At 40.8% G+C, this 13807-nt stretch overlaps 2 protein-coding genes across 4 annotated transcripts in view; one reads left to right on the top strand and one right to left on the bottom strand.

Annotated features, from left to right (window-relative positions):
* The window catches only part of snx8a (sorting nexin 8a), a 34594-nt gene extending 28444 nt beyond the window's left edge, over positions 1-6150 (top strand). For both annotated transcript variants that reach the window (XM_061905267.1, XM_061905268.1), the window contains 2 exons: positions 5056-5205; positions 5344-6150. In XM_061905267.1, coding sequence (XP_061761251.1) covers positions 5056-5205; positions 5344-5424 — 231 coding nt within the window. In that variant the 3' untranslated portion in view covers positions 5425-6150. The remainder of the gene's footprint in view (positions 1-5055; positions 5206-5343) is intronic.
* nudt1 (nudix (nucleoside diphosphate linked moiety X)-type motif 1) overlaps positions 1-13807 on the bottom strand; it is a 134627-nt gene that overhangs the window by 657 nt on the left and 120163 nt on the right. Inside the window, exons 3-4 of one of the 2 annotated variants that reach the window (XM_061905270.1) lie at positions 10995-11140; positions 9210-9395 (exon numbers count right to left, since the gene is read on the bottom strand). In XM_061905270.1, the coding sequence (XP_061761254.1) occupies positions 9223-9395; positions 10995-11140 (319 nt within the window). In that variant the 3' untranslated portion in view covers positions 9210-9222. Of the gene's footprint in view, positions 1-5869; positions 9396-10994; positions 11141-13807 lie in introns of those variants that run through there. The other variant, XM_061905269.1, reaches the window with a different exon arrangement.

Below are 13807 nucleotides of genomic sequence, written 5' to 3' on the forward strand. Positions count from 1 at the left end.
CGACTTTGGTCTTTTTTCATAAAATCTTGCAATCTTGCACCATTCTGGATAACCTCTGGAGGAACTCTGAATAAATGTTTTATCCTTTTCGCCATCTAAAGGGTTCGTACAGCCGTAAACAACGCAAACATAGGGCATTTTTCTTTAACAAAGGCTAAAGGAAATCTAGTAACCTTCAAAGTTAGATGCTGGCTTAATATTCAATGAGCCGGACTTGACGTCGTTTTGAATCCAAGCAATTAGTTATAAAATGGATTGAAACAGCCGCAATTTATTTACTAAACCCAAAACCAGTGAAGTTGGCAACTGTCAAACTCGTTTGCACTTGCACTTGCATGGCTTAATCTTTGAGACAAGCATATGCTACTGGCAGGATCAACCAGGTAGAATCGTAAATAAAAACAGAATACAATGATTTGCAAATTCAGACTTTGGAATGCAAAAGTAATAGCACTATCCTGGAGGAGAGACTCCATGTCTATCTTCAATTGAATAGACTGCAGAGACAAAATATTTAATGTTGGAACTGAGGAACTTAGACTGCAATATGACTTAACACCAAAATTAGGGATGCACCGATTAATCGGTAACCGAATATATTCGGCCGAATATGGCTAAAAAAGCCACATTTGGTGGAATGAGTTAAGAACAAGGCCGAATAGTGGCGTGTGACGCAATTTTTTGACGCGGTGACTCAATCAACCAACGTGCAGTGACGCGGTGACGTTGGGATATGTTGTGTACCTGTATAAGTGTATGAGGTTACAAGCACACACTTATTGAGATTTAGTGGGGCCTCTGTTTACATTATTAGCCTGTTGTGTAGGCTACCTGTATAAGTGTATGAGGTTACAAGCACACACTTAATTGAGATTTACTTGAGCCTTCTGTTTACATTATTAGCATATCTACTGTGGCTAAGCAGACTTTTGCCAAAAGGACAATAATTCATTTGTTGTGGGTTTATCCACTTTAATGCACTTTATTTTTTTTTGGAATGTATGTTTTGTTTGGAGGCCTAATATAAATGAAAAACTTTGTGCTTTTTTTGAAAAGCAAAGGCTACTGGAATATTTAAAAAATGTCAATATTCAATAAAAAAATTACTTTGTTTGAAAAACATGTCTAAATATTTATTCTAAGCTATTAATGCAATATTAAAAAAATTGTGAAAAACTGTATCATTATTCGGTATTCGGCCTTCGGCCAAGCGTTTAAATTTTATTCGGCTTCGGCCACAAATTTTCATTTCGGTGCATCCCTAACCAAAATGTTATGTCTTCCATTGAAAACACAGAACATTACCCACAGCGCTCAAAAATGTATGTTTTAGTACGACTTTTGTAAGCTATGAAGCCGCACCACTTGATGGATTGTACTGTGCTTCAACATAGGAGTAATATTAAGGTGTGTGTACAAGACGTATTATCTGCCCTTTTGTTTCGCAATATTATGCAAAAGCAACTTTTCTTACTTACTAGGACCTGCTAATCTGTATTTGGGATCTGCATAAATCCTGAAAATGTGCACACTTCCATCTGTGACGATACTGTAGTCGATAAACGTCTTCTTTTTCTCTATCTTCTTGTTATTGGACATTGATCCTCCCCTGTTGCCATTTCTAATATAAATTAGTGTACATTTCTTACTTATATCTGTCAGTAAACTGGCCATAAAAGCACTAAAACATACCGGTGTAGTGAGTTTACATTATTCACCCAAGATTGATTGATTGATACTTTTATTAGTAGATTGCACAGTTCAGTACATATTCCGTACAATTGACCACTAAATGGTAACACCCCAATAAGTTTTTCAACTTGTTTAAGTCGGGGTACTCGTTAAGGAACTTTAGTTATTGGAGAGTTCCGGTTGGACGGTTTAGCACGGGACACATTTCCGGTGTTGTTGCACCAGTGAGACACGGTTCTTTGGTCCAAATGTTGTATATATGACGTTTTACAGATCATCTTTAAGCCGCTTTCTGACAGTTGCTTCACGATGCGCCGTTTTTTACAGCGTCTTCTCCCCGTCATCTTTGTTGTAGCTGTGTAGCGTGCAAGGACGGGAGTGGAAGAAGTGTCACAAGATGGCGCTAACGATTTTAATGACATTCAGACTTTACTTCAATCAATAATTGAGCAGCATCTCCTCATCCGTAGCTCACTAGTGCAACAACAAACCCGGAACTATGTGTCAGTAAACTCGCCATGAAAGCGCTAAAACACACCGGTGTAGTGAGTTCACATTATTCAACCAAGAAACTTTAGTTATTATAATAAAAACTTACGGTCAGACGGTCTTTCACGGCACACATTTCCGGCCTCGTTATTGCACTCGCAAGCCACGAATGAGGAAATGCTACTCCATTGCTGATTGAAGTCTGAATGTCATTAAAACAGTTAGCTCCATCTTTTGACACTTCTTCCACTCCCGTCCTTGCACGCTACACCGCTACAACAAAGATGACGGGGAGAAGACGCTGTCGAAGGTGAGCCACGTAAATAAGACCCGCCCACAAAACGGCGCATCCTAAAGCGACTGCCTGAAAACATAATCTATGCAACATTTTGACCAAAGAACCACCGTTACATGTTATGTAGACTACAAGGAAATGTTTTACATTTGGAAGAAAAAATAATATGACTCCTTTAGTGCGCCCTATAATCCAGTGCGCCTTTATATATGAAAAAAGATTAAAAATAGACCATTCATCGGCAGTGTGCCCTATGGTCCGGAAAATACGGTACTTGGAATACATGTAATATTGCATTATTAGGTAGCCTTCATTGAAATAACTGTACTTAAGCCTCAGTGTAGTCTTAAAGGGGAACATTATCACAATTTCAAAAGGGTTAAAAACAATAAAAATCAGTTCCCAGTGGCTTGTTGTATTTTTTGAAATTTTTTTCAAAATTTTACCGGTCCCCGAATAGCCCTAAAAAAAGCTTTAAAGTGCTTGATTTTCGCTCTTTGCGATGCCACTATCCGTTTCCCTGTGACGTCATACAGTGCTGCCAATGTAAACAAACAATGGGAATACCACAGCAAGATATAGTGACATTAGCTCGGATTCAGACTCGGATTTCAGCCGTTTAAGCGATTCAACAGATTACGCATGTATTGAAACAGATGGTTGGAGTATGAAAGTATTGAAGAAGAAACTGAAGCTATTGAGCGAATAGCTATTGACGCTATTCATAGCCATAGCATGGCCGAATAGCTGCGTTAGCATCGCCGGTAAAATGTGCGGACCAAACGATCAGGACTTTCGCATATTTTGACACTGGAGCAACTTAAATCCGTCGATTGGTAAGTGTTTGTTTCGCATTAAATAGATAGATAGTACTTTATTGATTCCTTCAGGAAAATTAAAATTACAGCAGCAGTGTACAGTGTTGAGATCAATTTAAAAAAAAAAAGAAAAAAGTAAATAATGGGGGTTTAAAAGGAAACAAAATAGAGAAATATTACAAAAAGAATAAAAACAATGGGAATAACAGTAAAATAAGAATACAACAAGACAAAGTAGGCAGTAGTGACCATGTTATGAAAACGTATTGCACTGTTAATGTTTTGCATCCCCTGTCATCCTAATACCCCCCGTCCCCCGTCCCAGAGAGGAGTTGTACAGTCTAATGGCGTGTGGGACAAAGGAGTTTTTGAGTCTATTAGTCCTGCATTTGGGATGAAGCAGTCTAGAACTGAACAGGCTCCTCTGGCTACTGATAACGCTATGCAGAGGGTGACTGGCATCATCCAGGATGCTCACTAGTTTGTCAACAGTCCTCTTCTCTGCCACCGTCACCAGTGAGTCCAGTTTCATTCCCATTGTAGAACCGGCCCGCCTGATCAGTTTCTCAAGTCTGGAGCTGTCCTTCTTAGATGTACTGCCCCCCCAGCACACTACCATGTAGAACAGAACACTGGCAACCACAGACTGGTAGTACATCCACAGGAGTTTTCTACAAATGTTGGAGTGCAGTCTCCTGAGGAAGTACAGCCTGCTCTGTCCTTTCTTGTACAGGTGGTCCGTGTTAACAGTCCAGTCCAGCTTATTGTCCATCCAAACCCCGAGGTACTTGAATGAGTCCACGGTCTGTACCTCAACTCCCTCGATCACAATAGGTTGTGACCGTGGACTCGACCTCCCAAAGTCAATGACCAGCTCCTTGGTCTTGTGGGTGGAAGAAAACGTAATATAGTTGCAAATGCATCTGCAGGTTATCCATACATCTCTGTACCATGTCTGCTTTAGCACCGCCGGTAAATAGCATGTTAGCATCGATTAGCGTAGCATGTTAGCATCGATTAGCTGGCAGTCAACATCAACAAAACCCCCCTTTGTGATTTAGTTGACTTTATCGTTGCAAATGCATCTGCAGGTTATCCATACATTTCTGTGCCATGTCTGCTTTAGCACCGCCGGTAAATAGCATGTTAGCATCGATTAGCTAGCAGTCACGCCACGACCAAATATGTCTGATTAGCACATAAGTCAACATCAACAAAACTCACCTTTGTGATTTCCTTGATTTTATAGTTGCAAATGCATCTGCAGGTTATCCATACATCTCTGTGACATGTAAAATGTGGAGACACTTTGGCACATTCAACGGGGGTCTGGTGGCAGACACTTTGGCATCTTCGGGCCAGTGGTGCAACTTGAATCCCTCCCTGTTAGTGTTGTTACACCCTCTGACAACACACCGACGGGGCATGATGTCTCCAAGGTTCCAAAAAATAGTTGAAAAAAACAGAAAATAACAGAGCTGAGACCCGGTGTTTGTAATGTGTTGAAAATGAAAATGGTGGGTGTGTTACCTCGGCGACGTCACATTCTGACGTCATCGCCTCCAGAGCGATAAACAGAAAGGCGTTTAATTCGCCAAAATTCACCCATTTAGAGTTCGGAAATCGGTTGGAAAAATATATGGTCTTTTTTCTGCAACATCAAGGTATTTTTGACGCTTACATAGGTCTGCTGCTAATGTTCCCCTTTAAGACTGTTAATTCAGTAACAAGTCCCACTCTGCTTTGTCCTTCCATTTACAGCAAGAAAATGCCATTCAGACCATGGAGTTGCGTAACTACTTCTCATTGTTCTGCCTCCACCAAGAAACACAGCTCATCTTCACCTACCTGCCAATCACCTCCCACATCCTGGGAGCTTTTGTAAACTCCCAGGTGCAAGGACACCGAGAGGTTGGATTCATTTCTGTCTATATTTCAGTATCCTATATATTGTCAGTATCCAAAAGACTATTCTCTATTCTTTTTTTTTTAAAGATAAAGAAGCCATTATTTGTTCCAGAGTAAGTTCATTAAAACAATTTCTTCCAGATGGGCGAAGTATGGAACGAACTCCAGCCGAAGCTGGGCTGTCTCTTCGGTGAACAAAACGGATTGAAACGGGCCCTCTAATGAAGCAGCTGCTCATGAAGATCACTAACTGGAAAAAGAAACTTTCACGCAAGTGCCTTTTGCTACCAATTCAGTGTTTGGCCTTATCACATTTTGGCTGCGGGCACTTTAATAAAAATCAACTTTAACTGGCAACCAAGAGGGAAATTGGCCAAGCTGTATTTCTATTTTGTTATACAAGGGACCATTTAGCGCAGTCAAAATGTAAGCTTTTTCTTTATGTACATAAGTTATTGTGTAAGACGTGGAAAACAATCTAACGCAGAAGGACAAAGTATTTCACTTTATTAGGAATGTTGTTTATGATCACTCCACCAGGTTTTGAGTTTGGAAAGATTTTTTTTTATACAAATGTTTTTATCGAAGTGCCTCTTATTTGCATGTACTGTTTCTTTGCATCATGTTATCCCGCTGTGCTTATAATGTTTTGATTTTCAATGACTCCCAGGTTTGTTTCATAAGCTAAATAAATCCCAGGTGCCTGGTCTCAAACTTGCACTTCACGCTCACATTGAAAGGCACTCTGTCTCTGTATGTGCAATAGGATGTATGAAGTCCATAAAACACTATTGTTCTTCATTTTGAAAAAACAAAGCTTATGGAGAAGACAGAGGAACACTTGGTCACAATTGCACAGCTTCTGTCCTACAATGTGTAAAGCATAAAAAAGATTGACTTATCTATATGATATTTTGTTGAATAATAAATGCACAAAGTTAAAAATGACTGCTATTTTTGTGTGAATATCCACTTTTCCGCATGTTATTAGTGTTTGCTTGTTACGTAAAAGCTAAATTATGGCTGGATTTGCCCTCAAACAAGAATTATGTTTTCCATTTTTAAAATAAATGGAATACAACAGATATTACAGCACCGAACCTGCATCAAATCAAATTCTTTGAATGCCATTCTACGTTACTCACAGCCACAAGGGGGAATGTTACTTGTGGATTGGCAACTATTGATCAACAGTGGACTCAATTCTTAATTGAAATTATCGAGTTTGAGCCCATTATCGAATCCTCTTAACAAACCAATTCCTTATCTGGTTCTCTCCAAGGTTTCTCCTACCGGTCGGACGTGCCCGAAACACCTCCCTTAGGAGACGTTCGGATGGCATGCTGAGCAGATGCCTAAACCACCTCATCTGGCTCCTCTCCATACGGAGGAGCAGAGGCTTCCCAGACTTCCCTCTCCCCAGCCACTTCGTCTAGCTCTTCCCGGGGGATCCCGAGGCGTTCCCAGGCCAGCCGGGAGACATAGTCTTCCCAACGTGTCCTGGGTCTTCCCCGTAGCCTCTTACAGGTTGGACGTGCCCTAAACACCTTCCTAGGGAGGAGTTCTGGGGGCATCCTGACCAGATGCCTGAACCACCTCATCTGGCTCCTCTCCATGTGGAGGAGCAGCAGCTTTACTTTGAGTTTCTCCGGGATGACAGAGCTTCTCACCCTATCTCTAAGGGAGAGCCCCAAACTCATTTCGGCCGCTTGTACCCGTGATCTTGTCCTTTCGGTCATAACCCAAAGCTCATGACCATAGGAGAGGATAGAAATTGAGAGCTTTGCCTTCCGGCTCGGCTCCTTCTTCACCACAATGGATTGATACAACGTCCGCATTACTGAAGACGCCGCACCGATAAGCCTGTCGACATCACGATCCAGTTTTCCCCCACTCGTGAACAAGACTCCTAGGTACTTGAACTACTCCGCTTCGGGCAAGGTCTCCTCCCCAACCCGGAGATGGAACTCCACCCTTTTCCGGGCGAGAACCATGGACTCGGACTTGGAGGTGCTGATTCTCATTCCGGTCGCTTCACACTCGGCGAGATGAAGATCTTGGTCAGATGAAGCCACCAGGACCACATCTTTGCATTCATGTTATATAATTTTACATTACAGTTGTACTTGCCGATTGTATTGTACCATATGTCCCGGCAAGAAATCTGCGTTCAAAGGACTCTGGCTTATTAGTGATTCCCAAAGCCCAAAAAAAGTCTGCGGGCTATAGAGCGTTTTCATTTCGGGCTCCAGTACTCTGGAATGCCCTCCCGGTAACAGTTCGAGATGCTACCTCAGTAGAAGCATTTAAGTCTCACCTTAAAACTAATTTTTATACTCTAGCCTTTAAATAGACCTCCTTTTTAGACCAGTTGATCTGCCGTTTCTTTTCTTTTTCTCCTATGTCCCACTCTCCGGTCCGATCCGGTGGCCATGTACTGCTTGCCTGTGTATCGGCTGGGGACATCTCTGCGCTGCTGATCCGCCTCCGCTTGGGATGGTTTCCCGCTGGCTCCGCTATGAACGGGACTCTCGCTGCTGTGTTGGATCCGCTTTGGACTGGACTCTCGCGACTGTGTTGGATCCATTATGGATTGAACTTTTACAGTATCATGTTAGACCCGCTCTACATCCATTGCTTTCCTCCTCTCCAAGGTTCTCATAGTCATCATTGTCACCGACGTCCCACTGGGTGTGAGTTTTCCTTGCCCTTATGTGGGCCTACCGAGGATGTGGTAGTGGTTTGTGCAGCCCTTTGAGACACTAGTGATTTAGGGCTATATAAGTAAACATTGATTGATTGATTGATAATAATGTTAGTACATGATCTGCTAAAAAACTAATGAATCTGAAGGTAAAAAAGAGTGTAGAAATGCACCCGATTGCAGGAAATGTGGTCTTTATTTGCAGAATTTTCTATCAAGAGTTTTGCGTAGCAGCACTCTCTGCTGATATTTTTTTCCCCCCTCTTTTTTCCTCAGAGTGCTCACATCCGCGGCCCTATTATGCAAAACTAACTTTTCGTACCTATTGGTACATGCTGGTCTATACTTTAAATCAAACCGTGGAGACATTGCAGAGATATTTATAAGAGACCGATGGTTGTCTTTTTACTTTCAGTGCTGTAGTCATGGTGCTTCAGCTCGATGACTATCTCTCGGCATTCCATTTCTAAACTTAGTGACATAAAATGCACTGCAGATTTTGAATCGAGCTGGTAATATTTCAAGAAAAATAAAAAATAACAGAGAAATATTCAGTAATATAGTTTTACACTATAGCAGGGGTAGGGAACCTATGGCTCTAGAGCCAGATGTGGCTCTTTTGATGACTGCATCTGGCTCTTAGATAAATCTTAGCTGACATTGCTTAACACGATAAGTCATGAATAATTCCGCTGGTAATCACAGTGTTAAAAATAACGTTCAAATTATTAAACATTCTCATGCATTTTAATCCAACCATTCATTTTCTATCGCACCTGTTCAAGAAGTCGCATTAATGGTAAGAAGTATTATATTTATTATTGGTTAGCCTTAGAATAACAATGTTATTAAAAAGAATAAGAAGTGAATTATATAGCACTTTTTCTCTAGTGACTCAAAGTGCTTTACATAGTGAAACCCAATATCTATTCTTTACATTTAAACCAGTGTGGGTGGCACTGGGAGCAAGTGGGTAGAGTGTCTTGCCCATGGACACAACGGCAGTGACTAGGATGGTGGAAGCGGGGATTGAACCTGCAACCCTCAAGTTACCGGCACGGCCGTTCTACCAACCGAGCTATACCGCCCCAACTTATTATACCCTAAAAATGTTGGTCTTACGTAAAAATGCATGCATTTAGTTGTATTCAGTGTTAAAAAATACTATATGGCTTTCACGGAAATACATTTTGAAATATTTGGCTTTCATGGCTCTCTCAGCCAAAAATGTTCCCGACCCCTGCACTACAGTATAAATATTTACATCGGCGCCACCCAATGTGACTCCTCCCACACAGCTCACCGTCTCCTCCCCCTCACAGCTCGTCCACCTCCTCCAGCTTGTGGCTCAGGATCACATCATGGCCCTGGAAGAGCATGTAGCCAGAAAACTTCTTCTTTTGCAGCAGCATGGGGCACCACATGTAGTCGTCGGGCCACATTTGGCTGTAAGGGATTTTGTCCCAGTCGAACCACTGGGGTCTCATTTCTGTAGCACGGAAAAAAAATAACGTGTCAATTTTCCTGAAGTCTGGAGTGGAAATTACAAAACCCCAAACCAGAGACGTTGGCACGTTGTGTAAATGGTAAATAAAAACAGAATACAATGATTTGCAAATCCTTTTCAACGTATATTCAATGAATGGACTGCAGAGACAAGATATTTAATGTTCGATCTGATAAACCTATTTTTTTTTTGCAAATAATCATTAACTTAGAATTCAATGGCAGCAACACATAGTAAAAAAGTTGGCACAAGGGCATTTTTACCACTGTGTTACATGGCCTTTTCTTTTAACAACACTTTGTAAACGTTTGGGAACTGAGGAGACACTTTTAAGTAGAATTCTTTCCCATTCTTGCTTGATGTACAGCTTAAGTTCTTCAACAGTCCGGGCTCTCCGTTGTGGTATTTTAGGCTTCATAATGTGCCACACATTTTCAATGGGAGACAGGTCTGGACTACAGGCAGGCCAGTCTAGTACCCGCACTCTTAGTATGAAGCCACACTGTTGTAACATGTGGCTTGGCGTTGTCTTGCTGAAATAAGCAGGGGCGTCCATGATAACGTTGCTTGAAAGGCAACATATGTTGCTCCAAAACCCATAAGTACCTTTCAGCATTAATGGCGCTTTCACAGATGTGTAAGTTATCAATGCCTTGGGTACTAATACTTTTGAACTTTGCGCCTATAACAATCCGGATGGTTCTTTTCCTCTATGTTCCGGAGGACACGACATCCATAGTTTCCAAAAACAATTTGATATGTGGACTCGTCAGACCAGAGAACAATTTTCCACTTTGCATCAGTCCATCTCAGATGAGCTTGGGCCCGGCGGCGTGTCTGGGTGTTGTTGATTAATGGCTTTGGCTTTGCAGGGTAGAGTTTTAACTTGCACTTACAGGTGTAGCGACCAACTGTAGTTACTGGCAGTGGTTTTCTGAAGTGTTCCTGAGCCCGTGTGGTGATATCCTTTACACACGGATGTCGCTTTTTGATGCAGTTCAGTCTGAGGGGTCGAAGGTCCGTAATATCATTGCTTATGGGCAGTGATTTCTCCAGATTCTTTGAACCTTTTAATGTTATTACGGACCGTAGATAGAGAAATCCCTACATTCCTTACAAATAGCTCGTTGAGAAATGTTGTTCTTAAACATTTTGCTCTGGCATTTGTTGAAAAAGTGGTGACCCTCGCCCCATCCTTGCTTGTGAATGACTGAGCATTTCATGGAAGCTGCTTTTACACCCAAACACGGCACCCACCTGTTCCCAATTAGCTCGTTCACCTGTGGGATGTTCCAAATAAGTGTTTGATGAACATTCCTCAACTGTCTCAGTCTTTTTTGCCACTTGTGCCAACTTTTTTGAAACATGTTGCAGGCATCAAATTCCAAATGAGCTAATATTTGCAAAAAATAACAGTTCAAACATTAAATATCTCGTCTTTGCAGACTATTCAATTAAATATAAGTTAAAAAGGATTTGCAAATCATTGTATTCTGTTTTTATTCACCATTTACACAACGTGCCAACTTTACTGGTTTTGGGTTTTGTATTTAGAACTGTGTGGTGTTGTGGAGAATATACCTTCGGTTTCAGTTGGTTCTCCGTTGTAGGAGTCCGCTCTAAAAATATGAACGTCCAGCAGCTGCGTCTCTCCGACAAATTCAAACTTTATATTTCCCACCTTTTCGAGAGCATCCACTGTGAGGCCACTTTCTTCAAGGAGTTCTCTAAAAAAAAAAGCGCAAGTAATATAAAGTTAGGTTTTAGCATTTTAATTTTACTTGCAATTCAAGTTTATTCACATGCAAATGGTTCATGAATAAAGCAATATAACATCTGACATTAAAGGCACAATTTTGTTTCTTTCAATGTACTTACTAATATACAGTATGCGTATCCCGGGGTCCAATTGCAGCCCGCTAATTTTTTAACCACCCGCAGTACATTCTATAAATACAATTAAAGAAAAAAACAACAACATCCATCCATCCATTTTCTACCGCTTATTCCCTTTTGGGATCGCAGGGGGCGCTGGCGCCTATCTCAGCTACAATTGGGTGGAAGGCGGGGTACACCCTGGACAAGTCGCCACCTCATCGCAGGGCCAACACAGATAGACAGACAACATTCACACTCACAACATAAAAAGTGGAATAAAATAGTTAACTGATAATATGTAACAAGAAAATTTTTTAAGGCATTTTTCTTTGAAGCTGTCATAGCTCAAAAAATAATAATGAATTAAAATCAATGTTATGAATTATTGACATATGTAAGGGTCCAATTTTTTTGAAGAAAATATTGCATATTTTGTGTGTTTGCCGTATATACCTTATATTTAAAGGCCTACTGAAACCCACTACTACCGACCACACAGTCTGATAGTTTATATATCAATGATGAAATATTAACATTGCAACACATGCCAATACGGCCGGTTTAGTTTACTAAATTGCAATTTTAAATTTCGCGCGAAGTATCCTGTTGAAAACGTCGGTATGATGACGCGTGCGCGTGACGTCTCGGATTGTAGCGGACATTTTGTTCCAGCCCGATCTCAGCTATAACTCGTCTGCTTTAATCGCATAATTCCACAGTATTCTGGAAATCTGTGTTGCTGAATCTTTTGCAGTTTGTTCAATTAATAATGGAGACATCAAAGAAGAAAGCAGTTGGTGAAAAGCGGTGTAATGCGGCCAGTGTTCCCTAAAGATGACGGTGAAGCTTTAATATGGAACAGAGCGGTCATGCGAACATGGTTCTCTACCACATGTCGACCAGCAGGTTTCGGTGAGAAAATTGTGGTAAAAAGTCGGCTCTTACCGTAGACATGAGCGGAGCTTGCGTCCTCCTGCAGCTGCGGACTCTCTTGCCTCCTCCCACCGGAGACACTGGCGGTCACCACACTCGTGGCCACACCCCTCGGACATTCAGGTACCATATAATCCCACTAAAACACTAGTAACACAATAAGCAGATAAGGGATTTTCCAGAATTATCCAAGTAAATGTGTCTAATAACATCTGAATCGCTCCCACTGCCCTGTCTTTGTTTTATTTTTTTCTAGTCCTTCACTCTCACTCTTTCCTCATCCACGAATCTTTCATCCTTGCTCAAATTAATGGGGAAATCGTCGCTTTCTCGGTCCGAATCGCTCTCGCTGCTGGTGGCCATGATTGTAAACAATGTGAGTATGTGAGGAGCTCCACAACCCGTGACGTCACGCACACATCCTGTGCTACTTCCGGTACAGGCAAGGCTTTTTTATTTGCGACCAAAAGTTGCGAACTTTATCATCGATGTACTCTACTAAATCCTTTCAGCAAAAATATGGCAATATCGCGAAATGATCAAGTATGACACATAGAACGGACCTGCTATCCCCGTTTAAATAAGAAAATCTCATTTCAGTAGGCCTTTAACTATTGTAGTGGCGTTCTGCACAAAAAGTACACTTTAATTTAGTGTTGTTTTGATATGTCATCTTAGTGATATCGTTCACAAAAGTGCACTAATAGCTTGTTTTGAAAAGTCTCTGACATTCCTGCACTTTCTGTTTTGGAAATGACATGAATGTTTGTGCCACTGCTTAATAACTGTTTAATAAATACACTTTTGGTAAATTGACTTTTTTGTGATTTCCCTCTCTGCATGAAAGTTTAAAATGAGCATATATGAATGCAGTATGAAGAAGAATGTTTTAATGTAGACACATAGAATAATCATACTGCTGTGATTATATGCATCAAGTGTTCATCCAAGGCTGAGGCAAAATATTGATATATATCGTGTATCGCGATATGGCCTAAAAATACAGAGATATTAAAAAAAGGCTATATCACCCAGCCGTAGGACATAGACAATTTGATTTCCTATAATGCAGCTCATTTTTATTTGACAGTTACTGAAATATCTTGTCTGACATCATGCACAAAAGTGCACAAAAAGTACACTTTAATTTAGAGTTGTTTTGATATGTCATCTTAGTGACATCATGCACAAAAGTGCCCTTATAGCTTGTTTTAAAATGTCTGACAATCTTGCACTTTCTGTTTTGGAAATGACATGAATGTTTGTGCCACTGCTTAATAACTGTTTAATAAATACACTTTTAGTTGTGATTTCCCTCTCTGCATGAAAGTTTAAAAGTAGCATATATTAATGCAGAATGAAGAAGAATGTTTTAATGTAGACACATAGAATCATCATACTGCTGTGATTATATGCATCAAGTGTTCATTCAAGGCTAAGGCAAAATATCGAGATATATATCGTGTATCGTGATATGGCCTAAAACTATAGAGATATCAAAAAAAGGCCGTCCTCACCCTATTAAAATACCGCATTTCATAGATTGCCGCAGGGAATATAGTATGCGCCTGCCTTGAATTACC

Source organism: Nerophis ophidion, linkage group LG07 (genome assembly GCF_033978795.1).
Source record: "Nerophis ophidion isolate RoL-2023_Sa linkage group LG07, RoL_Noph_v1.0, whole genome shotgun sequence".
NCBI lineage: Eukaryota > Metazoa > Chordata > Actinopteri > Syngnathiformes > Syngnathidae > Nerophis > Nerophis ophidion.